We start from the raw sequence: 25,818 nt of genomic DNA on the forward strand, positions 1-25,818 counted from the left end.
CCTGCTTTTTCTATACATTGTAAAACCCAAAAGCCTAAAAAAATTTCCAACATAAAGGCCTCTTAAAAAATAAAGGAGAAGAAGAAAAGACATAACGTTACGACACGTGTCATAAACCTAGACCATCAAACGCTACGTGATATATAAAAAAAATAAAAACGAAAGAAAAGCTTCTGTAAAGATTTATCTTCTTCATTACCCACAATCGTCTCAACTCTCAAGCCACCCCCAAAAGAGCATTACTCGAATGTTACTGAAGAAGAAGAAAACAAAAACAATGGAAGATCACGGTTCGCTCCTTTACCGTAACATGGAAGGTAAACAAGGTTTCTTCGATGAAATCGACTACGAAGTTTCTTCAATCTTGTTGGAACTCTCGCACCCCGTCGTGTTCTCCTCCGACCCTCCTCTTTTTCACAAATGGGGTCGCACTAAAAAGAGGTCTTGTACCGTCTTCCTTCGTCCGCCGAAGATTTCGCCGCCGTGTGCCGTGATCGCCGAGATGGGAAGTACTTCGAGTTCGTCGTGTTTAACCGGCGATGCAAAGAAAACATATCCTCAAAGCGTAATTCTAATTATTTTTCTCTTATATTTTCTTAATTCTTTATTATTATTATTTTGATTTATTGTTTATTTAAACGCCAGATGATGAAAGGTTCTATGACGAATCATAGCTCGAAGCTGAAGATTACTTCTCAGCCAAAAGCATCATCGTGTTCGGTTCTCGAGGTTTTTTTTTTCATTTTTCCCTTTTATTTTCATTTTTCCTAAAGATAGAAAATATCAATTCCATTTCTGAAAGATTCTGTGAATATACAGACCGAGACTGGTTTAATTAGGGCGCAAGTTGGGTTGCTACTAGCCCAGCCCATTGGAGAAAACCTGCTTCATCAACAACCGTCGATATACGTTGGTGATCCTACGGTCAACAAGAGAGATAACTCGGAGCAACGTGGCTTTGATCTGAACCTTCCAGCAGAAGAAGAAGGTAACCTTATAGCCACCACAACGATTGTTGATTTTGAGAGTGCAGTGACCAAAGCTCAAGCAGCTGCTCAAGCAAGACAAAAGAGATTAGAGCTAATTAGATCTAAGAAGCGTTTTTAGTAGATTCTTCTTATCTTCATACCAATTCAAGTAGGAATGGGGAATTAAAACAAAACTTTCTGGAAAGATTTTGTTGCTAATATATAAATTTAATGCGAATAATGTAAACCAAATTTGAAAAGTATTCATTTTTGAATATGAAATAAAAGCTTAAAGAAGATAAATTATTATTACAAGACAAGGCATTGAGAAGGAAAGAACAAACCAGATTGAAAATACAATAACAAGTAAAAAACCATAAGAAAATAAACTCAAAGATTTTTTAACACATTCAACTTGATAATGTATATTATATAGAGAAAATCAAGATTCGTAAACTTCTTCCTCTTCATCCTCGTACTCGCCCTCTTCCTCAGCAGTAGCATCTTGGTATTGCTGGTACTCAGCCACCAGATCATTCATATTACTCTCAGCTTCAGTAAACTCCATCTCATCCATACCTTCTCCAGTGTACCAATGCAGAAACGCCTTACGCCTAAACATAGCAGTGAACTGTTCGCTCACTCTCCTAAACATCTCCTGGATCGATGTCGAGTTTCCGACAAAGGTAGACGCCATTTTGATACCGGTCGGTGGGATGTCGCAGACGCTGGACTTGACGTTGTTTGGGATCCACTCAACGAAGTAGGATGAGTTCTTGTTCTGGACGTTCAAGATCTGCTCGTCGACTTCCTTTGTGCTCATCTTTCCTCTAAACATGGCTGAGGCTGTGAGGTAACGTCCGTGGCGTGGATCAGCTGCGCACATCATGTTCTTGGCGTCCCACATTTGTTGGGTGAGTTCGGGGACTGTGAGAGAGATGTATTGCTGGGAGCCGCGGGATGTGAGGGGAGCGAAACCGACCATGAAGAAGTGGAGACGAGGGAATGGGATAAGGTTCACTGCGAGTTTTCTTAGGTCGGAGTTGAGTTGTCCAGGGAACCTTAGAGAGCAAGTCACGCCACTCATAGTCGCAGAGATCAAATGGTTCAAGTCTCCAACTGCAAATGGTAGTATATGAAAATATTACTCTTCTATTCCTAAAAATAGATTTTTTAGTTATTTTGTAGATTTTCTAGATTTTTAAATTACTTTTAGTAGTGAACGTTAATATATTATATGCTTTAAAAATATTAATCGGAAATATTTGAATTTATTAAATATCATTATTTACAATTATTAGAAAATGTATAGTAAAATAAATTAAATTATAAAAACTAGTATTATTAATTTGCATGACTTACAACTAGGAGTGCTGAGTTTGAGAGTACGGAAACAGATGTCATAGAGGGCTTCGTTGTCGAGGACCATGCATTCATCAGCGTTCTCAACGAGCTGGTGGACAGAGAGAGTGGCGTTGTAAGGCTCAACGACAGTGTCTGAGACCTTTGGAGATGGGAAAACAGAGAATGTGAGCATCATCCTGTCTGGATATTCCTCACGGATCTTTGATATCAATAGAGTTCCCATTCCAGAACCTGTGCCTCCTCCAAGAGAGTGGCACACTTGAAACCCTGTAATTATTAAAAAAAAAATATATATATATATTAGACCAAGTGACATCAGACACAAATTATAACTCGAGGATACATACATTTAATAACGAATTGATCAAGATTTGAGTCAGTTAACCAAATCAATTTCACTGTTCAAGTACATTGTAGTAGTAGTAAATAAGAATAACAATGTAGTTCGTAGGAAACCAGATCCAAAAAAGTAATGAGATGTTTATTACAATGATAAAACAAGAATTAGTAATACCCTAAAGTGATTAATTAAAATATTCGATGTGGCTAAGGATCACGTGATAAGTTTGATTTACTACAAATCAGGCACAAACATTAGGGGGCCACAACTAATTAACACAGTGTCTTTTAGACTAAAAAGGAAGATAACTTTTTCTCCAATAAAAACACAATCTCATTAAGCGCTTATAATATTTGATTTAACTTTTTCTCTGTATTAACTGTTCTGCAGTTAATTAACACTAAAGCCTAATTAACACAGTGTCTTTTAGACTAAAAAGGAAGATAACTTTTTCTCCAATAAAAACACAATCTCATTAAGCGCTTATAATATTTGATAACTTTTTCTCTGTATTAACTGTTCTGCAGTTATGTAATTGTAAATTTGTAATATTTGATTTGATATATAAAAAGTTTAGCCGACAAAAAAAAAGCGGGACAAATCAATAAGTGCTAACAGCTCAGTCTTAACAGTAATTAAGACCATAATTCAATTAGTCAGAAAAATGAATTATTGAAGAAAAAGCATGGTTCACTGACAGTAGAGAGAAAACAACTAAAATAATCACAAAACATGCGGAAAATAAGGTTCATGGTTCTTAATCCATTCACATAAAACCTGCCGTTTGATTCTTCCTCAAATCTTTTCTACAGAGAAACGGTGATCAAATGTCTACCAACCAAATATTACAGATGAAAGAAAAATGAAATGGTGATAGATGATGATTAGTCAAAAAATTAATCATAACTACTTAAATAAATGATACCTTGAAGGCAGTCACAGTTCTCAGCTTCCTTACGAACAACATCAAGAACAGCATCAATAAGTTCAGCACCTTCCGTGTAATGACCTTTCGCCCAGTTATTACCAGCACCGGACTGACCAAACACGAAGTTGTCGGGACGGAATATCTGACCATACGGTCCGGATCTAATGCTGTCCATCGTACCAGGCTCGAGATCCATGAGAACGGCACGAGGAACGTACCTCCCGCCAGAAGCCTCGTTGTAATAAACATTGATACGCTCGAGCTGGAGATCGGCGGAGTCGCCGTTGTAACGTCCGGTGGGATCAACGCCGTGCTCGTCGCAGATGACTTCCCAGAACTTGGAACCGATTTGGTTCCCGCATTGCCCGCCTTGGACGTGGAGGATCTCTCTCATGGCGTGATTGGAGGAAGATTCTGGTGGAGAGAGAGGTGTGAGAGGTGAGAGAGATGGAGGAAGTAGAGAGAGATGGTGGAGGAGAATAAGAAGGAAGCGCGGGAGAGAGGGACAAATTGACAGCGTGGAGGATGATGGATCTTGCCAGCTATAACCGTTACTCTCTTCTCTTTGAAATATTTATTTTAATAAATTTTTTTACCTTTTTACATTTTCAACACAGACTAATAGTAACATTTATTTATTAAGTTGTTTTCTAGTAACAAATTAAAAAAATTTAATTGATTAATAAATCTAAATTGGTAACTTTATATTTATGTGACAAGACGATTGTATTCTTGCATTTTATAATGAAAAATTATTGTTTTTAACTAAAATTCTTTTTGCATTTAAAAAAAATTATGGTTCAGCACTAGTAATATCTTTGCTAACTTTGAACAATTTACAAACATCATGTAATTACATAAAAATTTAATCAAGATCAAAATTTCGAACTTCTCACACATTAAGGTACTAACACCATTTTTTAAGAAAATAATAACTGGATCATATATCTCACCAAAAATCTTTGTGTTATAAAAGATATTGTGAAATTATTAGACTAGTTTTCAATAATCCTTTTTAACTCAAAAATTCATTTCATTCACTGAAAAGATACAAGGTAAAATACATTAGCCCGGCGAAACATGAATAAATACGCGGAGACAATAGTCCACAATATGATAATTGCATTTGAAATACTGTAGTGATAATGAAAATATATTTGCATAAACACACAATAATCTTTCTAGATAATTAATCTTATTCTGAATATTGACCCATGAAATGTATGTTGTAGCACTCAAACTTCATTGGAGCTCAACCCCTGATAGTAGTCTTTGATTAAAGGCAACGAGAATTGCGAACCATAAAAATAAGTAACAGTTACATAAATGCATAAACACGAAATGAATACAGCAACTTGTATTTAGTATCTGATATGTTTCAATGACATAGCACATGGTAGCAAGATGTAATAGCGATCTGGAGATCTTGAATACATCTACCTATTTCTATGATAATGATAAAAACACAATAATTGAGATTGTTTGAATAATCGTATATTCTTTGCTCACACACCGATTGTTTTTTGGATCTATCATGCATTATAGACAAGAACAAAAAATTATAGGTAGAAAAATAATAATGTCATAGCACATGTAGACTGTAGTGAGATCTGAGATTTGATCATTTATTTTTATTATTATGTCATGTTCGATCTACTGTTTATATGTAATGTACGTCAAGATCAATAATTGAACTTGTCAATAAGATCATATATTTTTTTTAATTTGCTTCCAACCTATTGTGAAAATGTTACTGATAGAGACGTCAATGAAATGGGAGCACGTTAGCTGTATCCATATGAATACGTATTTATCTGAGTTTATTGAAAGAAAAAGAAAACTATAGCTTCATTAATATTCATTGGGTGTGTGTGTGTGCGCGATCGATCACTGGTCCATACTCAAATACCAATAGGCTGGAATGCGCCGGTTGAGTGGGAAGTGTGATGGGGCGATATAGGTAAGCGTGTGGCCGTATTAGTTACAGCCCAACCCCAAAACCATAGTTTTCTAGATATGTTAGTCTCTTTATATAAACCTTTCGTCCTTTACAAAGCGATTTGAATTAGCAGGCAATTTCTGTTTCTTTTTTCTTGTTAGGTTTATATTTCTCTTGTCAAGTTCTCTTTTGTTTTGTTTTCCTTGTTCTAATTAAAATTCAGATGATGAGATTGGATCTAAAATTCTCACGACGGTCGTCTGATTCTAGTGATGAACCAATCCTTATATGCTCTGATGATAATATCCATTCCTTTCAGAGTCTCAATCCTCCTTTACTTGGTGGTGTTATACTTACTTATGTTTTCATCATTATTAGTTCTTCGTATCATTATACTTAAAAAAAAGACATAAACACATATAATCATCGTAAAACTCGTCGTACCTGATGAAATTCTTTTGTTTTAGAGATTCATCTCTAACCGGAAGGATCTTCTTAACCCTAAACCTTAACCCTTGCTCTCCGTGATTCAACGTTCCTCATGCATTGGTTGTCTATAGCTATCCAGTGTTGCTGCAACTAATTAGTATCGATAAACCTAGAAACTCAAACTCTTTTGATTAATTACAAAGGATAATCATACAAACTTGGTTGTTCTAATTATGAAACAGTACTTATTTTCAACTTGAATTATCCAACCGGGTCAAGGAGCGTTAAAATCAATCGGGTCAGTTATCATGAAGTTTAAGGATCTCTTTAAGCTCAGGTTTGATATTATCAGCCAGCCTATATGTTTTACATGACGTAAATCCTAAACACCAAGGATCCTTATTATGCACACAAAACACGTGGTTGAAATGCAAAAGGCTTGTTCGTGTCCAAGTCCATTAATAAGAATACCACCAGGCAACATGAGTTGCTAAACGAGACCATTGTCAAGTCCCTAACAAATTGTATGTTTCTCTCTCTGTACAACATAGTGACTTGGGTCACTTGTGTGTATTTTGTGAAATTTATCGACACCATAACTATCTGTACTCTATCATTTGATTAAACTATGGGCTTATTCGTTATACCAACCCCTTAAAGGCCCATTAAGTAGTTTATTGTATATTGTACATGACGGACGATAAGGAAGATAAATTTTGAGAGGGAAAGAGGATGGATGGCTTACGATATATTGTAAAGTGGATGTGACTTGTCTGATAACAAAATAACAAAATTGGCAATTATTTAAATTTTCTTTTTATCTCTTTTTGTATCTTTTTTATCTTTCACAGTCACACCACGTTTAAAAACAGTTAAAAGTGACAACATCTTCACACTTGACAAAAAATATCTATCAGATACTTATACAGAAACTGTTTTTATTGTTGAACCACCAAATTTTTTTGGTGGGAAACTGGGAATATATTGTTGCTCAATCAAGCGCAGAGATATTATATGGATTCTCCAATATAATCCAGAGGGCCCGCGGCTATCACCAAAGACGTTGAAACATCCACTAGAGTACAATGCCTAGTTGTTCTGAAAATGAAATGATAAATTTATAAATCATATGGTCTTAGACTTTGAAGTTCGTCATCATTTTTAGGCACTTCATTATTTGTTACTCAACGATACCACATTATGTATGTTTGTCTCTACTGAGATTTCTGTACGCAAAAACATAGATAAAGTAATATTGTTTCACACGTCTACGTGATTATAAATCGTAATTGCGTAATTATTCAGTAAAGTTAAAAGAAACTTGAAACATAAATCACTTTACGCTTTGTAGATATTTTTAATTAAAAAGTGGAGGTCAAAAGGTAGTTGAATGTTTTCGTTGAAAAACATCAATCAAATACTAACAACACATTCTGGTTAATATAAACCCATTCTGTTGCTAAAAAAGGGGGTAATATAAACCATTTTCAAACCAGACCTAGCTTAGAGTAAAACATTATCGTATAGTTCTAATTATGACCCGATTAAATAATAAAATCAGCTCAACATATGTAAAATTTTTTTGTCTTTGCAACACAGTGGTTATATACATTTCAGACCAGTCATTAGACATACTACCGTATAATTCTATTTGACCGATTATAAAATCAGCTCAACATGTAATTTTACTAATGTTGAAATCTTTTATATTATATGCAGCAGGTGCTTTTCTTAGTCTCAACGGTTAAACGTCACGATCCAATTGCGTGTAGCCACGTTATCAGGCGTACCATAAGCCACCTGTTACGCTATACACCTGATTACTACCGACATAGAAGGAAAGCTAACGGAATATGCTTCTTCTATAAATCATACATCATCTTTCATCATCTCTTTTTCTCCCGGAGAGAATCATCCTTTAGAGAAGAAGAGGAAACAGAGCAATATACAAATATTAATCTTCTTCTTTCAATACAATGGCTCTTCCGTTGCCATTGATCTTCCTCATGTTTTGGTTATCAGCAGGAGTTGAATCCACAAGCTTCATCATGGAGAACAAATGTGAATACACAGTCTGGCCGGGACTTCTCTCCAACGCCGGAGTTCCACCACTTCCGACGACTGGCTTCACCCTCCAAAAAGGCGAACAGCGAACCATCACCGCCCCAGCTTCATGGGGCGGACGGTTCTGGGGACGTACACTCTGCTCCACCGACACCGCCGGAAAATTCACCTGCGCCACCGGAGACTGCGGCTCCGGGACCCTCGAGTGCTCCGGCTCCGGCGCCACGCCGCCCGCCACCCTGGCCGAGTTCACGCTCGACGGTTCCGGCGGTCTCGATTTCTACGACGTCAGCCTCGTCGACGGCTACAACGTGCCCATGCTCGTCGTCCCGCAGGGAGGCTCGGGGCAGAACTGCAGCAGCACGGGGTGCGTCGTGGATCTGAACGGGTCGTGCCCGTCGGAGCTGAGGGTGACGAGCGTCGACGGAGTGAAACAGCCCATGGGTTGTAAAAGCGCGTGCGAGGCGTTTCGGACGCCGGAGTATTGCTGCAGCGGCGCGTTTGGGACGCCTGACACGTGTAAACCGTCGTCGTACTCGTTGGCGTTTAAAAACGCTTGTCCACGTGCGTACAGCTACGCTTACGATGACCAGAGCAGTACCTTCACATGCGCTAAGTCTCCGAACTACGTCATCACCTTCTGTCCTGCTCCGAACACGAGGTAAAAATTCCTTTTATACGCTTGATGTCTTATTACTATGTGAACATTAGGTTCTGTCGGGGAGGGTATTTCCGTCAAAATACAACCGGTAGTTTATATTATCTCCACTCCTACACCATTAAGCATGAGTTATGAGTTAGTACTCTATGATAAAGGTTAGGTGCGGAGAGTAGTTTTGTCAAAATAGAACAGACTTCATATTTACTACATTGACATTTAATGAATCATTGAATAACCTTTTCTGTACCTTGTAATCGAAGTCACTTACGTTTTATTAGGTTGTTTTCTTGTCATTTATTGTCATTGTAAATTTGAACCGAAATATTCTTTTGCTTTCTACTGTAAAAAGAAAATAGATGGGTGTTCATTACGATTTTTTATCGATTTATTTTAACATATATTTTCCCAAAATTATTTTAATTTATCATCCGGCATGGGCATCGGGCATAGAGTTGATTTATTGGGATGTGGATACATAACGGCCATCAACAATTTTTTAATATATAACCAATAGAAAAGAGACATGTACCAGAGCACTTAATATATTTACCTAACGTAAGTTTTTTTTTTGTCCGTGGCAGTCAAAAATCATCTCAAGATCAGAGCCCAGACACGAAACCGACGACACCACCTGGGACGTCGACAACTCCTGCCGGAGGAAGTACGACGTGGACGCCGGAAGATACATCGATGATATACGAAGGAGCTCTGGATCAGAGCAAAGCATCACCGTCATCGTATCGCCTTTCGTTATATGGAATCACTGTGACACTCGCGCTGGCCTTTTGTCGGATGTGGTGGCTCTTTTGACCTAACTTTTATTTTGTTCCCGCGGTAAACACTGAATCAGGACAGTGTGGACCCTCACCAAAGCCTTATCTCTTCCCGGCCCATGTGAACTTTTTTACTTTGAACGACTTCGGATTGAGTCAGAGTTAAAAAAAGTTGCAGTGAAAAGCTCCTTGCCCAAACTACAAAAGATTCTTGTTTTTGGTGAGGAACATGTGACGTGGGCAAAGAAAGTGGGCTGCTTGTGGACTTCGAAAAAGACGGGAATCATATTTGTTTAATCTTTAATAAAATTATTTTTAGGATTATGATATAATGTACACTATATAAAGTAATCTATGAGTTTAAGTTAATATATTGGAGAAATGGGGGAATATTTCATTTGTTTGTTATCTAGTGATCTGCGTTGGCCATTTGAAACATTAAGATGAATAATTTACTCTTATTATATTCATGTGTGTTTTGTTCCCGTCTCAACATTTATAAACTGACTTTCTGAGCGCATGATAGCCATAAGAAAGAAATTCATAGATTCTCTGTATTTAATGGAAAAGTAATCATAGAAACATAAAGTGATGTGGTAACCACTAGCTGAGAAAGAGATTAAATAGATAATACAAATTAAGAGTGAGTTGATGATGATGAGGCGTTTGATAGTGGGAGTGGGGAACCTATAAATACAATCAAGTGTCCATTTCACTGCATATAATTTGACAAAATATCCATGAGTAAAGCCATCATGGAATGAATATATATACACATCCCTTACTCATTAATAAAGAAACATTTTAATAGAATAACTTTAATTTCGTAATTTATTCATAAATTTGTCATTTTAACCGATGTGTCATCACCATATCTTTTCTCAACTTATCATTTAAATCACACTCTAATTACTAGGCATATTACATAAATTGTCATTGGTATCACTAATCACTAATACATATTATAATTTTATACAATACTACCATTTGAAGTTACATATATGCTTTCCGGACCTCAACATCGTTCATGTTCCATGGGCGCGCAATCAGATTTCAGATTTTTAGCTAAGATTACAAGATTCTTCCATAATGAGTTATTTTTTATTGGTTGTTATATTCCGCTTTGGTTACCCAGACTACCTCAAGTTTGAGTAATAGAATGAGACGAAATTTCAACGTCAAAAAAAAAAAAAAACAATACTACCATTTGAAGTTTACCTAAATGGTAATAGCTAAAACGTGACCCCTCATCATTTTATTTCAAGTTTCTAGTAACATTAACCAACATTAAAATAGTTTCGTATTTTAGAAGAACCTATGACATTTTCTTAATAACAAGTATGTTGCTTAGCTATACCAAAAAAATCAATTAGAACTAAGAAAAAATGTTCAATATTTTTCAGAAGTACATGCTTCCTCTGATGTGTCACTAGGATAAGATATGCATCTTACACAAGATAAGACTAAAAAAATAAACGAAAAGTAAACATAGTTATTAATAGAAAAAAAAACTAAGTAAATGAAAACATAAAACGAAAACCAAGTTCTTGAGAAACATTATTCACTGAAAACAAAACCAAAATCTAAGAACTTCAAGTTTCAACTGCCACCTTCAACCACCAATCTTCTTGTAATGAATAATTATTTTACATGTTATCTTAGGGGGTGTATTGAATCTGAAATTTGAAGTTATTTGATTTTAGTGGATTTCTAGATGATTTTAGGTGAATATTAGAATTTAGTGTGATTTTTGTTAAACAACTGTAGAATCTCATCTAAAACCATGAGATTTAGATTTTTATTTTTATAACTAAGAATTTCATTATTTCAATAACATCGGATTTTAAAGTGCCTTTTAAAATCACTGTTTGAATAACAATATATTTATTATTTTAATACAAATCATCTAAAACTCTTAGTTGAATACACCCCTTTGGTATATTTTGGATACATCTTAGCAATTAAAATTATGGTGGATACAATATTTTTTTGGGATTTTAAATATTTCAGGTTCTATCGAATATTCATTTAGGTTTGGGTTCGGTTCGGATAATATCCATAATCCGAAAGACAATAAAACAAAATTCATTCGGTATTATCTGATTGGGTTCCGATTGATCGGGCTCGTTTAATTTGTCCAACCCTGCATAACACATCCCTTATATATTAATTGAGGAACATTTGAAAAGATGTAACCTCAATTTTGTATTAATTAAAAGAGACCCCAATGCATAGGTGGCACTCAATTAGGTAGTCAATTACATTCAATTGAAAAATAAGTAGGTCCACATTCGATTTTTATATGTTGTTAGATACATAAGTTGGTCAAACTGTATGATATAATGATATGATATGATATTTTCTTTCCTTAAATAAAACCTACGGAATTACCATAAATGACTAATATATATATGACAATTAATGAGTTTAATAATAAAGATTTGATAACAATGTATATCTCCTCCATCATTTTTTGTTTAATTTTATATTATTAAAATAAATTAAACAATCAAATTAGCTATAAAAATAAAATTTAGATTTTTTCGTATATGTTATATTTTGAATTTTTAAAAATGACAATAAATGACTAAAACTATTAAAATTATTATGTTAAAAATTAATGATCAATGGTTTAACATTTTTATTATAAGAAGATACACATGATTTTAAAACCATATGAGTAAAAAATATTATTTAATAATAAAATAAATAAATAAATAAATATATATATATATATTAAACACTATATACCATAAGATTACATAAATATTTTAATATTAAAACTTTCAATGAATTTTCAAGAACATTTATAAATTATAAACTTATTAAAGATTTCAGATTGAAAATTTTGTTATCGATGATTTAAATATTTTTTTTATAAAACGATATGAACGATCATAGAACCGTATGATTATAAATTCTTATTTAATAAATAACTATACAAAATATACTATTCTTAGAAAAATAGGTTGGTCCATCTTAACTTATATTACACTTTTTATTAAACTAACTATCGAATTGATAAATAACGTACAAAAAAATGTTTTGCACTTTCCTTAAATAAAAGCTACGAAATTACCTAATATGATTAACGTATATGTGAAAATTAATTATAATGAATAATAAATATTTGATAACAATTTTTGTATCTTAGTTCTTTTTTTAATTTTATATTATTAAAATATATTTAAAAATCACATTAAATATATAATAAAAATATTTATAATTTTTCTTATATGTTATATTTTGAATTTTTCAAAACGTCTATAAATTATTAGAAATTTAAAGATCCCCACTCTGAAAATTTTGTGATCAATAGATTATTTTTTTTGTCATAATAAGTTACAAATGATCATAAAATTGTATTAATATGAATTTTATTTAATATTATAAGAAGATACACATTATTTTAAAACCATATGAGTAAAAAATATCATTTAATAATGAAACATATATATATATATATATATATATATATAGATTATACTATATACCATAAGATTACATAAATATTTTAATATTAAAACTTTCAATGAATTTTCAAAAACATTTATAAATTATAAACTTATTAAAGATTTCACATTGAAAATTTTGTTATCGATGATTTAAATATTCAGTTATAAAATGATATGAATGATCATAGAACTGTATGATTATAAATTCTCATTTAATAAATGACTATATAAGATATACTATTCTTAGAAAAATAGGTTGGTCCATCTTGACTTACGTTATATTTTTTATTAAACTAACTATCAAATTGATAAATAATCTACCAAAATTTTTTTTGGACTTTCCTTAATTAGAAGCTACGAAATTACCTAATATGATTAACGTATATATGAAAATTAATTATTATGAATAATAAATATTTGATAACAATTTTGGTATCTTAGTTCTTTTTTTTTTTAATTTTATATTATTGAAAGATATTAAAAAATCACATTAAATATATAATAAAAACATTTATATTTTTTCTTATATGTTATATTTGAATTTTTCAAAACGTCTATATATTATTAGAAATTTGAATATTCCCACTCTGAAAATTTGTGATCAATAGATTATTTTTTTGTTATAATAAGTTACAAATGATCATAAAATATAACGCATATGAATTTTTATTTAATAAATATTCAAACTAAATAATATATATATATATATAAACACTAATGATTTAAAGCAACAAGATTGGCTGATCAATTTAGTCGTCCAGTTGAAATCTTTCAAAAGTATGTGAAAGACTAAAGTCAAAGTAAATATGGATTTAGAATAGTAGTTATATTTTACTAACCAAATACCGAAAAAAACCGAACCGAACCGAAACCAACCCGATATCCGAGTTGAACATCTGTAATCCAAATGAAGCCAAACTATTGTTTCATTCTCCAAAATATAATAAAAATAATAACTTAATCCCGCGCAAGGCGCGGGTCTTATCCTAGTTATAAATGATTATAGCACGCGTGAGTGTCATAAATGACCATGACCATGTCAATGACATGCGTGGCCAGTCTCACGACGCTGCTTCTCCTTCCACATACGGCGTCTTTTACACGAGGGGTACCAGCAAACTCTTCTCTCACTTTGTCATCACTCAAGAGTCATCGTAAGCAAAGGGATCTCTCACCAAGGGTGTTTCCGTGATTTTCAAATTATTCCTTGCCAATGATCATACCTCAAGAGTCATCAACACCACAACATGGCTTTTATTTATTAATCTCCACCGGCGCAATTGCCACGACGACGAAGAATTAAACTCTTTATCTAACTCTATGTGTCTAATGGCGTTATCCGACGCGGTTCTAGGTAACCTCGCGACGATTTACGTGGGGGTGATCATCGTGATCAAACTGTACGGATTGGTCTCTGGAACGAGCTTCAGCGCTGGATTCATCTTTGTCGTCTCGGTTACGGCCGTCGGGGTTTTGTTTGGGGTTGCGCTTGCCTGGGACGTGACTCGCGGAGCTGCGGATGCGGTTTCGCGGTACAATCGCGTTAGTGACTTAGTGTTGAGGATCTTAGCCACCGTCACAGTCACGACGGTGGTGGAATTTGTAAAGGAGGGATTTGCTGGCACGGGGTTGCGGTCCGGTCACCGGCTTCTCAGGTTCGGTTTAGTCTTCCACAGCACGTGCCTTATTGTATTGATATGTTGTAAAATGTTGTAGTTATGATGATAAATGTTCTTATTTTGTAATAAAAATTAATTTGAATTGAAGTGCTGCAGTGTTAAAGAATTTGAGTCTAAATTGTATATGCTTGTTAATGTAGAGAGGAGAGACTAAAGAACATGCCAAACTGTAATAAAAGTACATGACAATCTATCTGTATGTTGGATATTTGCAGAATCTAGCAAACGACGATTTGTTTTGCGAGAAGAAGAAAGTGGAAGTGAATTGGCTCCAGATCATCATCATCATTGATCTAGACACATGTTTATCTTCTCTTGTTGATAAGACACATGATAGAGGTTGAAGTCAAATGGTGATGAACACTACCTTGGTTTTTATTTCTATAGATTTTGTCAGTTTCTTTAGTTACACAACTTCGTCTGAAAAAAAGAAATAACTGAAGTTTAAAAGCCATCATCAATAAGCATACAAATCACATTACAGAGGGTAGATAAAAACACATAAGAGCAATAAATATACAAATCGATCCCACAACAAATATACATACATACAACTCAAAAGTAATTTAACTTAGAGAAACACCACAACAAAATATCATTACACACAAAACACATCTTATTATTTTTTCATTAATCTTCGATTGGGTCAGAAGGCGATCAAGTTAGTGACGGACTTGGGAGGGTTAGTGAGCATGTGCACAACTTCCCTCATCGTCGGCCTTGTCGCTGCCTCATCCTCCACACACATCATCGCTATCTTGAACACGTGAATCACACTAGTCAACGGGTAACCAGTCAACCTCTGGTCAACGATCGCCACAACAGTAGCTGCATCCGACGGCTGAGGTATCTCACCCTCCGTGTTCCTCACCCACCTAACTATATCCACTCCTTCCCCAAACTCACCAACCGGTTTCTTCCCAGCTATCAGCTCCAATAACACCACTCCGAAACTATACACATCACTCTTCTCATCCACTTTGAGAGTGTAAGCATACTCTATCAAAATTCAAAACCAAAACAAACAATAGTTAGTTTTATACATATTATTTGTTATTTAAAACATGTTTAAAACTAACCTGGAGCGATGTATCCATAGGAGCCAGCTATCGAAGACATACACTCAGAAGCAGCACCGTCCACTAAGAACTTAGCAAGCCCAAAATCAGCAACATGGGCCTCAAAATCAGAGTCCAGTAAAATGTTATTGGACTTAACGTCTCTATGCAAGATCAACGGCGAACAGTCATGATGAAGATAACACAGTCCTTTCGCCGCTTCCACGGCTACTCTGTGCCTCGTCTCCCACTGAAGATGACCTCCTTTAGATCCGTGCAAAAGCTCCCCGAGGCTCCCGTTAGGCATGTACTCGTAGAGAAGCAGGTTCGTGTCCTTGTTCGCCACGTATCCGAGGAGTCTAACTATATGACGGTGGCGGATTCTCCCTAGAGTTTGTATCTCCGCCGTGAATCCGTGATCGCTCCTCCCTGTTCCGCGTCCCACAAGGCGTTTGATCGCGACGTCGACGTTGTTCGGCATGGATCCGCGGTAGACGATCCCCGCTCCGCCTTTGCCGATGATGTTTTCCTCTTGGAGGCACTCGAGGACGTCTTCGGCTTTGAAATCGAGTCTTTGGAAGGCGGTTAGCTTCCAGGAGAGAGATCTCTCGTGCTTCTTCTTGTTCATCTGACGAATCGCGACGCTGATGAGGATCAACGCCGTTATCGCCGCGACGATCGTGATAACGATCCTCGACGGAGAGAAGAGAGCCGTGTGGATACGATCGGAGGTTTGTTCCGGACGCGTAAGGCACGAGACGTGGTGAGGGAGGCAGAGGTAAGGGTTTCCGGCGAAGGAAGTGTCGTTGAAGACTAGGAACTGGCCGCCGAGTGGGACTCTCCCGGAGAGGTCGTTGAAGGAGAGATCCAGAGTGGTTAAGCTTGTCATCTTCCCGATTCCGATCGGGATCGAGCCGGTGAGTTGATTCCCGGAGAGATTTAGAGTTCCGAGATTGATCACATCGTGGATGTCTTTAGGGATATCTCCGCCGATTCGGTTACGGCTGAGATCGACGGAGATTAAGGAAGTGCAGCGAGAGATCGAGTCAGGGATGTCGCCGGTTAGGTTGTTAGCACTCGTGTTGATCTTCGTTAGATGCTTCAACTCGAAAACTTCTCTCGGAATATTCCCGCTAAACCGGTTCCGGTCTAAGAATAAATCCTGTAGATTTTTAAAATTACCGATAGCCGGGGGGATTAAACCGGTAAACCAATTGTTAGATAAGTAGATATGATCGAGAACGTCGCCTGACATCTCCCCCGGAAGCTCCCCGGAGAAGAAGTTATCGGTGAGCTCGATGATCGTTACGAGCGGTAGATTGAATAATCCCTCCGGAACCGTACCGTTGAGGAGATTCTTAACGATTCTGATCTTGTTTAGCGATTTGCATTGACCTAGCTTCTCAGGGATCGAGCCGAAGAAGAAGTTGTTGGAGAGCACCAGCGTCTCCAGCTTCCCGCCTCTGCATAAATCCATGGGGATGAGTCCGGTGAGATGGTTATCAGAGACGTCGAGCTTTTTCAGATTCCCGTTCCGGCCGAGATTCGCCGGTAGCTCTAGCGTGAAGTTGTTCTCCCACACTTGGAGGACTTGGAGGTTCGGCATGTCTCCGATGAAGTCCGGTATCGGCCCGTGGAGATTGTTTCTGAAGAGGTTGATGAGAGTGATGTTTCCCAGGGAGATGAAGCTCTGAGGAATCTCTCCGGTTAGCTGGTTTATTGAGAGGTCTAGAGATTTTAAACTGATTAAACCGGAGAGTTCTGGTGGGATGTTTCCGGTTAAGTTGTTGATGTGGAGAAACAAAGTGTGCAAATGTTTTAGATTACTTAGTGTTGTCGGAATCTCTCCTGTGAGAGTACAGCTCGCCATGTCGAGGACCTCTAGGTTTGTCAATTCACCGAACTCCGGCGGAACGCCGCCGGTGTAGCTGTTGAAGTAGCCGACGTACATTTCTTTAAGATTCTTGAGGCGAGACAAGAACGCCGGAGATTCACCGGAGAGTCCGGCTCCGTTGAGGCCAAGATACTCCAAGCTTTGGATATCTCCGTAACTCTCTGGGATCTCTCCGGTTAAGAAGTTTCCTCCGAGAGAGAGGTGTCTCAGCTTCTTGAGCCCGGGGATCTCCGGGGGTAATGGGCCTGTGAAGTTGTTGTTGTACGCGTCGAGGACTTCGAGGTCCACCATGGGAGTGAGAATCTCTCCGGGGAAGGTCCCGTTGAGGTTCACGTTGTTGGAGATGTTGAGAACCTTTAGAGAAGTGAGACTCTTCATCTCTAGCGGCAACGTACCGGAGAAGTTATTCGCGGCTAACGTCAGATTCACAAGACGGTTCAGCATCCCAATCTCCGGGGAGATGGTTCCGAAGAGAGGAGTGAATGAGACGTTGAGGGAGATGACACGAGCGTCGCCGTCGCATGAAACGCCGGAGAAAGAACAGTGAGCTGTGGGGGAAGGGGAGTGAACCCAGTCGTGGAGGCCGTGGCCGTTGGGGCCGACCATGGAGGATTTGAGGTTGAGGAGATGGTCCATGTCAGTGGAAGCGAGGCATAGTGAGAAACATAGAAGCGAAATCGAGATAACGTAATGAAGATGGAGAAACAGAAGGTGAGTTTTCAGAAGTCTCATCTCCATTTTTATTTAAAAGCTGTCTTTTGAGAGAGAAATAGAAGTTAGCGTGAGTCTTATGCGATAGGAGGTACATATAGATATATGAACAATCACCACAATGGCATATTATGAAGAGGATGAAGAAGAGAATCGTAGTGGTACTGTTCTAAAATACTGCTAGACTTTCAGAGAGAATATTTTTACTTTAAAATCTTTTTTTATATGACTTTGAATGAGAATAAATATACCACTAGAAATAATGCGCCGAATAAAAACCTTTTTTTTCTCCAATGTATCTTGTAATTTTTGTGATGTTTACTTATCGAGTTAGATTTATGAAATTATCATACGGATATAAACGGGTAAACGGACATCCAGCTTGTAGATACGAACTACGACTTGTGGTCAATGAAGTGTCAGTCTTTCATTGGCTTTATACGTCACATACTTCAAACTTCCATTTTTTGTTAATGTGCTCAAATAATATTTTTCTTTGAATTATTCCGAGTAATAATCACAATATTTTGTAAATGTCATTTAATCATGTGATTTTTAGAGAATTTATGATATTTTTGGGGGTAACTAAACGATTTGTGCTTAAATTGTAATGCAAACCCATAATCCACTGCTATATGTGCAGAGTAAACATACTAAAGAAACTTTTACCATAGTCTTTTTTACAGTTTTTACGGGCAAAGTTATTTGGTTAGTAGCCGCCACTACACTAGACATGGAAAACCGGGAAACGTCGTGATCGTCTTCTTTCCTCTGTTAAATCTTCTGACACGATGTAAATCGAGAAAGTTTATCTTTTTGGCTATATATATCAAAATAAATGGATATCTTCACGGCGTTTAAAATGTAACGGGACAAAGAAAACGCTATTACAATGTCTATGATCTGAACTGACCGTTAATAGATGATAGACAGACTTAACTTTACGTTCCCTGGCTATAGCTGCTGTGGTTTCTTTCTTCTTATCGCCGTCTTGTCATCTCAACCAGTTTAATCCGACGACGTTTCCTTCTCATCGTCACGTGATGAGGAAAATGGAAAATATATTTAAAAAACTTAAAAAGACAAAGAAGGGAGTTAATGGGCTTATTAAGTAGGGCCTAGTTATTAAATGGCCCGTATAAAAGATTGTCTGTGTCCTTTCCAAAAGAGACAAATCTGCCCCTTCTATTTTGGCTTCAATCTAATAGTCAACGCTCCTTTTCTTGTCTTTGTCGACACTCACTCTTCTTGTAGACCTTCTTCTGCTGTGCTTCAGGGTCCCCACGTTGTGTGTTATTTACCTTTGGTTTTGCAGACCTCTCTGACTTTACCCTTATCTTCTCTCTTGTATTTTTTTTGTTTAAACTATACCTTATGAAAATCGTTGATTTGATAATAAGCTAGAATTAATTTCGGAATATGTGAAAAAATTCGGATAGTCTTACAGTTTTAGTTGTTAACAATGGCTAATCATAAATAAAATCATAGTGGAAACGCTCGAATATCACACACTTAGATCTTTATTGGAACAAATAATCTGTCGTTAGTTTAGAAACTCTGAAAGTTCTAGCGACTTTGACATATCTTGTCCTCTATCAATGGCCAAACACTGAAATGAGATGATGAATCAACAACTATTTGATCGCGATTACTAATCGTGTGACGATAACAAAACAAAGAACGAAATATATATATTGATCACTATCGCTGATCGTATGCTAATGTCCACAGCTACATAACAAAGCTTTTGCTAGAGATAAATCGAATAGCAAATGTGTATCTTACTTAATATTATACTATAGTTGATACACATTTTCAAGTGTTTCCATTTGTTTTTCATAACTTTTACAGATTTTAAGAACTTTACGAGTTTGATCCGCGAGATATCCAATTTATTTCAATAATTTTTCTTAGTTACAAAAGCCATGTTATAGTTTATACAAGTTTTATGCAGAATCGATTCTGCCAGAATTAAAATATATTCTCTCAACATTTGTAACATAAAAGCTAATGCTATTTGTAAATTATTGGTTTCCGTGTATTCTCTCAACATTTGTAACATAAAAGCTAATGCTATTTGTAAATTATTGGTTTCCGGTTATACTGTACAAGCACTACCGTTTTTGGCGAATATATCTTCACCCCGCTAACAATATTTTATAGGGAAAATTGGAAATATGGAATAAAAAGACAAGTAGATTGTCCCTTTGCCATAATATGAATTATAAGTTGTCCTAATGTCATAATGTTTTCTGTAAACCCAATTAAACCCCTAATCTAATCTTTTAAACGTTTTTGTTAATTTAATTATGTTAAAAAAATATTATTATTATTTTTAATTAATTTAATTATTAAAAAAAAAATACAAAAGGGGAAAATCGACCAAAATTTCCCCCAAGCTCGACGAACCCTAATTGCTCTCTCCTCCTTTGGCGACAGAGAGAAAGGACGATTTGAAGGGGATCTCGCCGTCGCCGGTGTCGTTTTGGCCGGTAATACTCCGCCGGTGTTCTTCTTCTTCTTAATCGAAGTCTCAGAGACCTCGTCTCACTTCGCGACTCGTTCTCAATTAAGTCGCCGAAGACCGCTGAAGCTCGTACCTCGCCGATAACTGAACTCGTGCCTCACCGCTCCGCTCTCACTCTCTCAGCCATAGTTTCAAGCAAACCAATCGATTCTCCTCAGGTTTGTTTATGAATTTTTTTGCATGTCTTTGTATCTCTTACTTGAGCTTGTTTAAGATCGATTTTGAATGTCATAAGTTTCGATTCTTTTTTCTGTGAATTATTATTTAGGCTTCAATCTTATCAAAATTTCCTACTTTTTTGAGCTTTGGTTAATTTGTTTTTGTAGCAACCGATCTCTAGTGATTGTGTTTCTTATCAAAATTTCCTACTTTTTTGAGCTTTGGTTAATTCTCTTGTTTTATCTTGTGAATTATATTATGATGCATGCGTTTATAAATATTGACTGTAGTGATTGTGTTTCTTGCATTGTTTATAGGTATGACAATTGATCAGTTGCCTAAATGCTTATTCAAAGAGGGAACTGAAACACAAGTTGAGAAGGTCAACAACAGTTGTCGAACTTCCATACTTGCGAAGGTGGCGAAGTACTGTCCAGACGAGTACAAAGAAGTGTCGGAGGATCCGCTATTTGCTCAGATTGTGGCCATTCATGTACACAAGCTTCAGTTTTCGGCAAGAGCGATCCACACCTTCGTTTGCAAGCAGCTTCTGTCCGCAAAGCGTTATGAGTTGTGGTTCCATTATGCTAGGAGGCCTCTCAGATTTTCAATGCAAGAATTCTATGCCATCACAGGTTTGAAATACAAAGACGAGCCCGACTTGGAGATTGATGACTGGGCATATGATGGAGGGTTTTGGAGTAAGTTGCTAAGGAGACAGAAAAATATTTCGGTTCAGCAAATCAGGAAGGTTCATGTGAAGTTGTGTAATACATGGTCTCGTGTTGATAGGCTGCGGTTGGTCTATTTGTGTGTGATTGCTGGTATTCTTATGGCGAAGGATGAGAAGGTGTGGATCCCATACAAGTACATCAAGCTCGTGATGAACTTCGAGAAGATGAGGAAATATCCGTGGGGTCTTCACTCTTTTGATATGCTGGTGAGTTCCATTATCAACGCTAGGGATAAAGTGAAGACGCAAAACAGTTATGTCGTAGATGGATTCTCGTATGCACTTCAGATTTGGTTGATGGAAGCTGTTCCGGACATTGGGTCTCTTTTGGGTCAGAAACTGAGAGAAGGCGTGACTACCATGAGGTGCAGGAATTGGAAAGGATCTGCTAAGATTTCCTATGAGGATATTATTACCATAGAGTCTAATTTTGCTTCCACCGTAAGTTCTGTTTCCTTTAATTGATGTTATTGATGTGCATAGTTCTTAAATTGGTGTGTCTTTAACCTGTTTTAAATTTTTTTTTTGTAGGGAGATGTGTTTCCATCCATTTCTACATCTGGAAATTTCAAAGACGTGATTACTGATGCCGAGTTTGTTCGAGCCTGTGAGATGAAGGATGAAAGAGTTGATCTAATCATTGACATGCAGCGAAACAAGTATGACTGGAGTAAGCATGTTTGGGCTTATAAGGAAACAGTGAAACCATTTCAGTACAGTTCTGAGGAAGATGGTTCAGATGAGGAAGCGGCTGTAGAGACAAGTGAAACTGAAATTGAAGAAGAAATAGAAAGCACCCGTGTGTCTCCTACTAAGAAGAGGAAGAACAGGTTTCGGGATACTGGTGCGGAGTCGAGGAAGAAGAGGTTACTTTGCCAAAGATCAACCGAGAAATATAGAGATCTTGAAGAGGAAATGAAGTCCTATATCCAGAGTATGTTTAACTCTTCTTTTACTGCCTTAGGCCTCGAGGTACGCGAGATTATTGAAGACCGCTTTACCAAATTAGAGGAGAAGATCCTTTCATCTCAGACTCAGGGTGGTGCGCCTGCTAATACTCAGACTCGTGGTACTGATCCGTTTTGGACTCCTTCTGCTGCTGCTGCTGCTGCCACTGCTCCGGCTTCGGTTTCTGGTCGTCCTCCTGCTCCTACTCGGGCTTCTACCGAAGCTCCTGCATCAGTTTCTACTCGTGGTCTTGCTCCTTCTCGCAGTGCGGCTTCTGCTCCTTATCGCAGTCGAGCTTCTGCGACTGCTCACAATGGTGGGCCTGCGAATGCTGCGAAGACAAGGTCTCAGACAAAGGTAAACAAGAAGTAGATCATTTTTCATGTCTTCGGTTGCTGTTATATTTTCATGTCTTTGGTTGCTTTTCTTTTTCATGTACTCGGTTTGCGGTTTGTAATATTATTTTAAGGATGATGTTGTCTTTGCTGTGTGTAATAATTATGTAAGGATGATGTTTTGGATGGAATCTTTCTTTTAAAAATATTAATGTCATGTTTTGTGTTTTATAACCAGGATGCAGATTTGTCTGATGTGTTTGGCAGCTTATTTAGCACCTTAGATGTGAATATAGGGACCCAAGAGTACTTACAGAAGACAATGGGTAACCTTACACAAGAGTCAAATGTTGACGGTTTTGATCCATCTCAAGACAAGCAGTCCGAAGGACCTTCTGATTTCACTACGCCAATGACTTCGTTTCGGCCACAGATCTTCAAAACACCATTCTTGGTTGATAGTGATGATCTAGAAGTTCGTTGCAAAGCGAAAGACTACGAGCTAGTTTTCCTTCCAGAAGAGAAATGGGCCAAACTAACTGAATGGACATTGAATCCCACGTAAGTTATTTGAATTGTTTTATTTATTTTTCCTCAAATCTACCTCTTCACTAACATCACAGCAATGCTTTCTTTTTACAGAGTACTTCAGATTGGGCCATCTACATTTGATGCAGAGTTAGCCTCGCGGATTATTGGGCCTAATATTTGGTTGAAGAACTTTGTGAGTTTAGCTCTGAAATATTTTGCAGATTGCTTTTTGTTGTTGGTTCTCATTCCTAAACAAAATTGTATTGTCTTTTTCAGGACATGGACGCCATGATGTATTTGTTTCGGGAGAAAACCACATTGCGTCGGTGGAGTCCAGACCGAGTCGCATTTTTGAACTGTATGTTCAGTAATCAGATTATCACGGCCTATGGGAAGTTTGATGGAAACAGGAGAGGGTACAAAATCGACGACAATTTTCTCGAGTATGGAAGAGGCGAGCTTCCATATCATGGAAGCACAGGTTCAGTATGGAGCGTTGATGTCGATCGTCTCTACATCCCTATATGTGTTAACCAAATCCACTGGATCTCTATTTGCGTCAATCTTGTGAACCGGACAATTGATGTCTTCGATTGTGGGGGTAAGAAGAACAACAGGGTCATCGAAGCTTTTGCCGTCCTCATTCCACGAATCGTCAAGGCAGTCCAGTCGCCAGAGAGGAAGAAAGATTTCAATGTGAAACAGTATACTGTTTCATATGTCCCCATGCGCGGCCTAAACATGAGTGGTAATGATTGTGGTGCTTATTCATTGAAGTTCATAGAGTGCCATCTACTTGGATTAGATTTCTCATTGGTGAACGACGAGAACATCAAAGAAGCCCGACACAAGATAGCTTTTGATCTTTGGGAAGCAGCAAATGATGCGGTCTTGCAATCTCGGATGTCTACATTTAAGCCTCCAAAACGTGCTCCGGTGAAACCTGTTGACCTCGGTTGACTTCATGATTTTTAGCTTGATCCTCTTAGATTTCAAGTTTGTTTCTTCTTTGGGTTTAAGACATGGTTAATTGATTCTTACATTACTCTTATTGTTATGGAATTATTGGTTTTTCTACTATTTTACTGTTTCATGAATTACTTTAAGGAAATAAATCACATAGGGTGTCATTATATACTCTAAACCCTAAAATACCGTAAACCCTAAATCAGCTCCGATTCATACTCTAGAACCTAAAGTAACTTTGATTCATACCCTAAACCGTTTATTAGCTATGATTCATACACTAAACCGTTTATTAGCTATGATTCATACCCTAAATCCTACATTAACTATGATTCATACCCTACACCCTAAATTAGCTTGAAGTTATATCAAAAACTTTAGTATAGATAGGTTTCAAATACAATACCCTAAATCACATAAAGAAAGAAAAATAATTTTTTGTTTTAAAAAATAAAAATTAAGTATATTCAAAAGACGATTTTAAGTTGGAGTTATAGAAATTCGTATTTTCAAAATTTGTCTTCTTACAATTGTCAAATGTCGATTTTTGTGTATTAGGGTGTAGTATTTTACCAGTCAATATAAGGGTTATAGAGTATTAACCGTTTATGGTTTATACCCAGTAGGCCCACCCGAAAGTTATTAAAACCCGACCCTGAACCCGGATCCACACACCCCCAAAGACGTGATTTTCTTTTCAGTTGTCGAAACCTAAGAAAAATAAATTTGAGAGAAAAGGGGATTAGGGTTCTTTGTCTGCGATTCCTGTGAGCCTCGAAACGAATTAACAATGACCAGTTCGACGACTTCTTCTGCTCGTTTTCCTCGCATCTCTAATCATGGTGTGCCCACAAGATGTTGGTGTGGCGAGGGTATAACCACTTTTGGTTCATCGACGGCGGAGAATAGGTATCGACGATTCTACAGATGTCAAATCGCAAGAGATGTAAGTCCATGTTTCAATTTTGTGTTCCACATAACACCATACTGACTGATTTTTGGTTTCTTTTGCTATAGAGAAAAACTGAGAATCATCTATTTAAATGGATTGATGAAGCTTTGATTGACGAGATACGGATGGTAGATGCGAAACATGAGAGAGTTGCTCAAGAGATTACAAAGTTTGAAGAAAGGGTTATGGAAAAAGTGAAGTCCGAAATTGTTAGAGTTGAAGCTGAGATGTCAGAAAAGTTCAAAGAGAAGGTGAACTTGGAGATTGCTAGAGTTGCACAGGATATGAAACAGAAGCTAAAGATTACGACGGTTGCTATGGTTGTTGTGGGAGCAATCGTGGGAATATGGACTTCTCTTACTGTCTGATCAAGTTTCAGTGATTGGTTGCTTGTCGTTTGAGT

General features: G+C 37.0%; 6 protein-coding genes, 1 non-coding gene and 1 pseudogene across 9 annotated transcripts; 6 read left to right on the forward strand and 2 right to left on the reverse strand.

Moving 5' to 3' along the window:
- Positions 1–1,231, forward strand: LOC103832025. Its single transcript, XM_009107984.3, has 3 exons — positions 1–565; positions 646–729; positions 820–1,231. Exons 1-3 carry the CDS (start codon positions 248–250, stop codon positions 1,105–1,107), a joined length of 690 nt encoding a protein of 229 aa, XP_009106232.1. The 5' UTR covers positions 1–247; the 3' UTR covers positions 1,108–1,231.
- On the reverse strand, positions 1,219–4,093 carry LOC103832026 (tubulin beta-1 chain). The gene is made up of 3 exons (XM_009107986.3): positions 3,599–4,093; positions 2,331–2,600; positions 1,219–2,087 (listed from the first exon to the last, which is right to left on the reverse strand). The coding sequence occupies exons 1-3, from the start codon at positions 3,993–3,995 to the stop codon at positions 1,411–1,413; spliced, it is 1,344 nt and encodes a 447-aa protein (XP_009106234.1). The 5' UTR covers positions 3,996–4,093; the 3' UTR covers positions 1,219–1,410.
- A 1,663-nt stretch (positions 4,094–5,756) lies between these two features.
- On the forward strand, positions 5,757–5,842 carry LOC117127004. The gene has a single exon (XR_004449764.1). It is a non-coding gene; the product is annotated as a small nucleolar RNA Z161/Z228 (small nucleolar RNA).
- Positions 5,843–7,842: 2,000 nt separating this feature from the next.
- Positions 7,843–9,933, forward strand: LOC103832027 (thaumatin-like protein 1). The gene is made up of 2 exons (XM_009107987.3): positions 7,843–8,694; positions 9,276–9,933. The coding sequence occupies exons 1-2, from the start codon at positions 7,946–7,948 to the stop codon at positions 9,502–9,504; spliced, it is 978 nt and encodes a 325-aa protein (XP_009106235.1). The 5' UTR covers positions 7,843–7,945; the 3' UTR covers positions 9,505–9,933.
- A 3,783-nt stretch (positions 9,934–13,716) lies between these two features.
- LOC103832029 lies at positions 13,717–14,740 on the forward strand (annotated as a pseudogene).
- A 299-nt stretch (positions 14,741–15,039) lies between these two features.
- Positions 15,040–18,539, reverse strand: LOC103832028 (receptor protein kinase CLAVATA1). The gene is made up of 2 exons (XM_009107988.3): positions 15,681–18,539; positions 15,040–15,600 (listed from the first exon to the last, which is right to left on the reverse strand). Exons 1-2 carry the CDS (start codon positions 18,289–18,291, stop codon positions 15,248–15,250), a joined length of 2,964 nt encoding a protein of 987 aa, XP_009106236.1. The 5' UTR covers positions 18,292–18,539; the 3' UTR covers positions 15,040–15,247.
- Positions 18,540–19,378: 839 nt separating this feature from the next.
- LOC117126584 lies at positions 19,379–24,929 on the forward strand. 3 transcript variants are annotated; one of them, XR_004449232.1, is made up of 3 exons: positions 19,379–22,124; positions 22,215–23,690; positions 23,774–24,929. XR_004449232.1 is itself a non-coding variant. In XM_033274981.1 (3 exons), exons 2-3 carry the CDS (start codon positions 21,270–21,272, stop codon positions 23,001–23,003), a joined length of 1,644 nt encoding a protein of 547 aa, XP_033130872.1. In that variant the 5' UTR covers positions 19,379–20,949; positions 21,268–21,269; the 3' UTR covers positions 23,004–24,929. The 3 variants fall into 3 exon arrangements, 2 of the variants coding, with proteins under 2 accessions (XP_033130872.1, XP_033130871.1); XM_033274981.1 differs by having other exon boundaries at positions 19,379–20,949; positions 21,268–22,124; positions 22,215–24,929; XM_033274980.1 differs by having other exon boundaries at positions 22,215–24,929.
- A 324-nt stretch (positions 24,930–25,253) lies between these two features.
- Positions 25,254–25,783, forward strand: LOC117126865 (uncharacterized protein At4g04775-like). The gene is made up of 2 exons (XM_033276049.1): positions 25,254–25,409; positions 25,481–25,783. Exons 1-2 carry the CDS (start codon positions 25,254–25,256, stop codon positions 25,781–25,783), a joined length of 459 nt encoding a protein of 152 aa, XP_033131940.1.
- Positions 25,784–25,818: the final 35 nt, after the last annotated feature.

The sequence above is a fragment of the Brassica rapa genome, chromosome A07, assembly GCF_000309985.2.
Source record: "Brassica rapa cultivar Chiifu-401-42 chromosome A07, CAAS_Brap_v3.01, whole genome shotgun sequence".
Lineage (NCBI taxonomy): Eukaryota > Viridiplantae > Streptophyta > Magnoliopsida > Brassicales > Brassicaceae > Brassica > Brassica rapa.

Excerpts from the sequence above, each read along its gene's own strand:
- LOC103832025 (XM_009107984.3), top strand. The coding sequence starts at position 248 with ATGTTACTGAAGAAGAAGAAAACAAAAACAATGGAAGATCACGGTTCG. Across the intron at positions 566-645 it reads AGAAAACATATCCTCAAAGC|ATGATGAAAGGTTCTATGAC; the intron begins GTAATTCTAATT and ends TTTAAACGCCAG. Across the intron at positions 730-819 it reads CATCGTGTTCGGTTCTCGAG|ACCGAGACTGGTTTAATTAG; the intron begins GTTTTTTTTTTC and ends GTGAATATACAG.
- LOC103832026 (XM_009107986.3), bottom strand. The coding sequence starts at position 3,995 with ATGAGAGAGATCCTCCACGTCCAAGGCGGGCAATGCGGGAACCAAATC. Across the intron at positions 2,601-3,598 it reads GAACTGTGACTGCCTTCAAG|GGTTTCAAGTGTGCCACTCT; the intron begins GTATCATTTATT and ends TAATAATTACAG. Across the intron at positions 2,088-2,330 it reads CAAACTCAGCACTCCTAGTT|TTGGAGACTTGAACCATTTG; the intron begins GTAAGTCATGCA and ends TACCATTTGCAG.
- LOC103832027 (XM_009107987.3), top strand. The coding sequence starts at position 7,946 with ATGGCTCTTCCGTTGCCATTGATCTTCCTCATGTTTTGGTTATCAGCA. Across the intron at positions 8,695-9,275 it reads TGTCCTGCTCCGAACACGAG|TCAAAAATCATCTCAAGATC; the intron begins GTAAAAATTCCT and ends TGTCCGTGGCAG.
- LOC103832028 (XM_009107988.3), bottom strand. The coding sequence starts at position 18,291 with ATGGAGATGAGACTTCTGAAAACTCACCTTCTGTTTCTCCATCTTCAT. Across the intron at positions 15,601-15,680 it reads CTATGGATACATCGCTCCAG|AGTATGCTTACACTCTCAAA; the intron begins GTTAGTTTTAAA and ends GAATTTTGATAG.
- LOC117126584 (XM_033274980.1), top strand. The coding sequence starts at position 21,270 with ATGACAATTGATCAGTTGCCTAAATGCTTATTCAAAGAGGGAACTGAA. Across the intron at positions 22,125-22,214 it reads AGTCTAATTTTGCTTCCACC|GGAGATGTGTTTCCATCCAT; the intron begins GTAAGTTCTGTT and ends TTTTTTTTGTAG.
- LOC117126865 (XM_033276049.1), top strand. The coding sequence starts at position 25,254 with ATGACCAGTTCGACGACTTCTTCTGCTCGTTTTCCTCGCATCTCTAAT. Across the intron at positions 25,410-25,480 it reads GATGTCAAATCGCAAGAGAT|AGAAAAACTGAGAATCATCT; the intron begins GTAAGTCCATGT and ends CTTTTGCTATAG.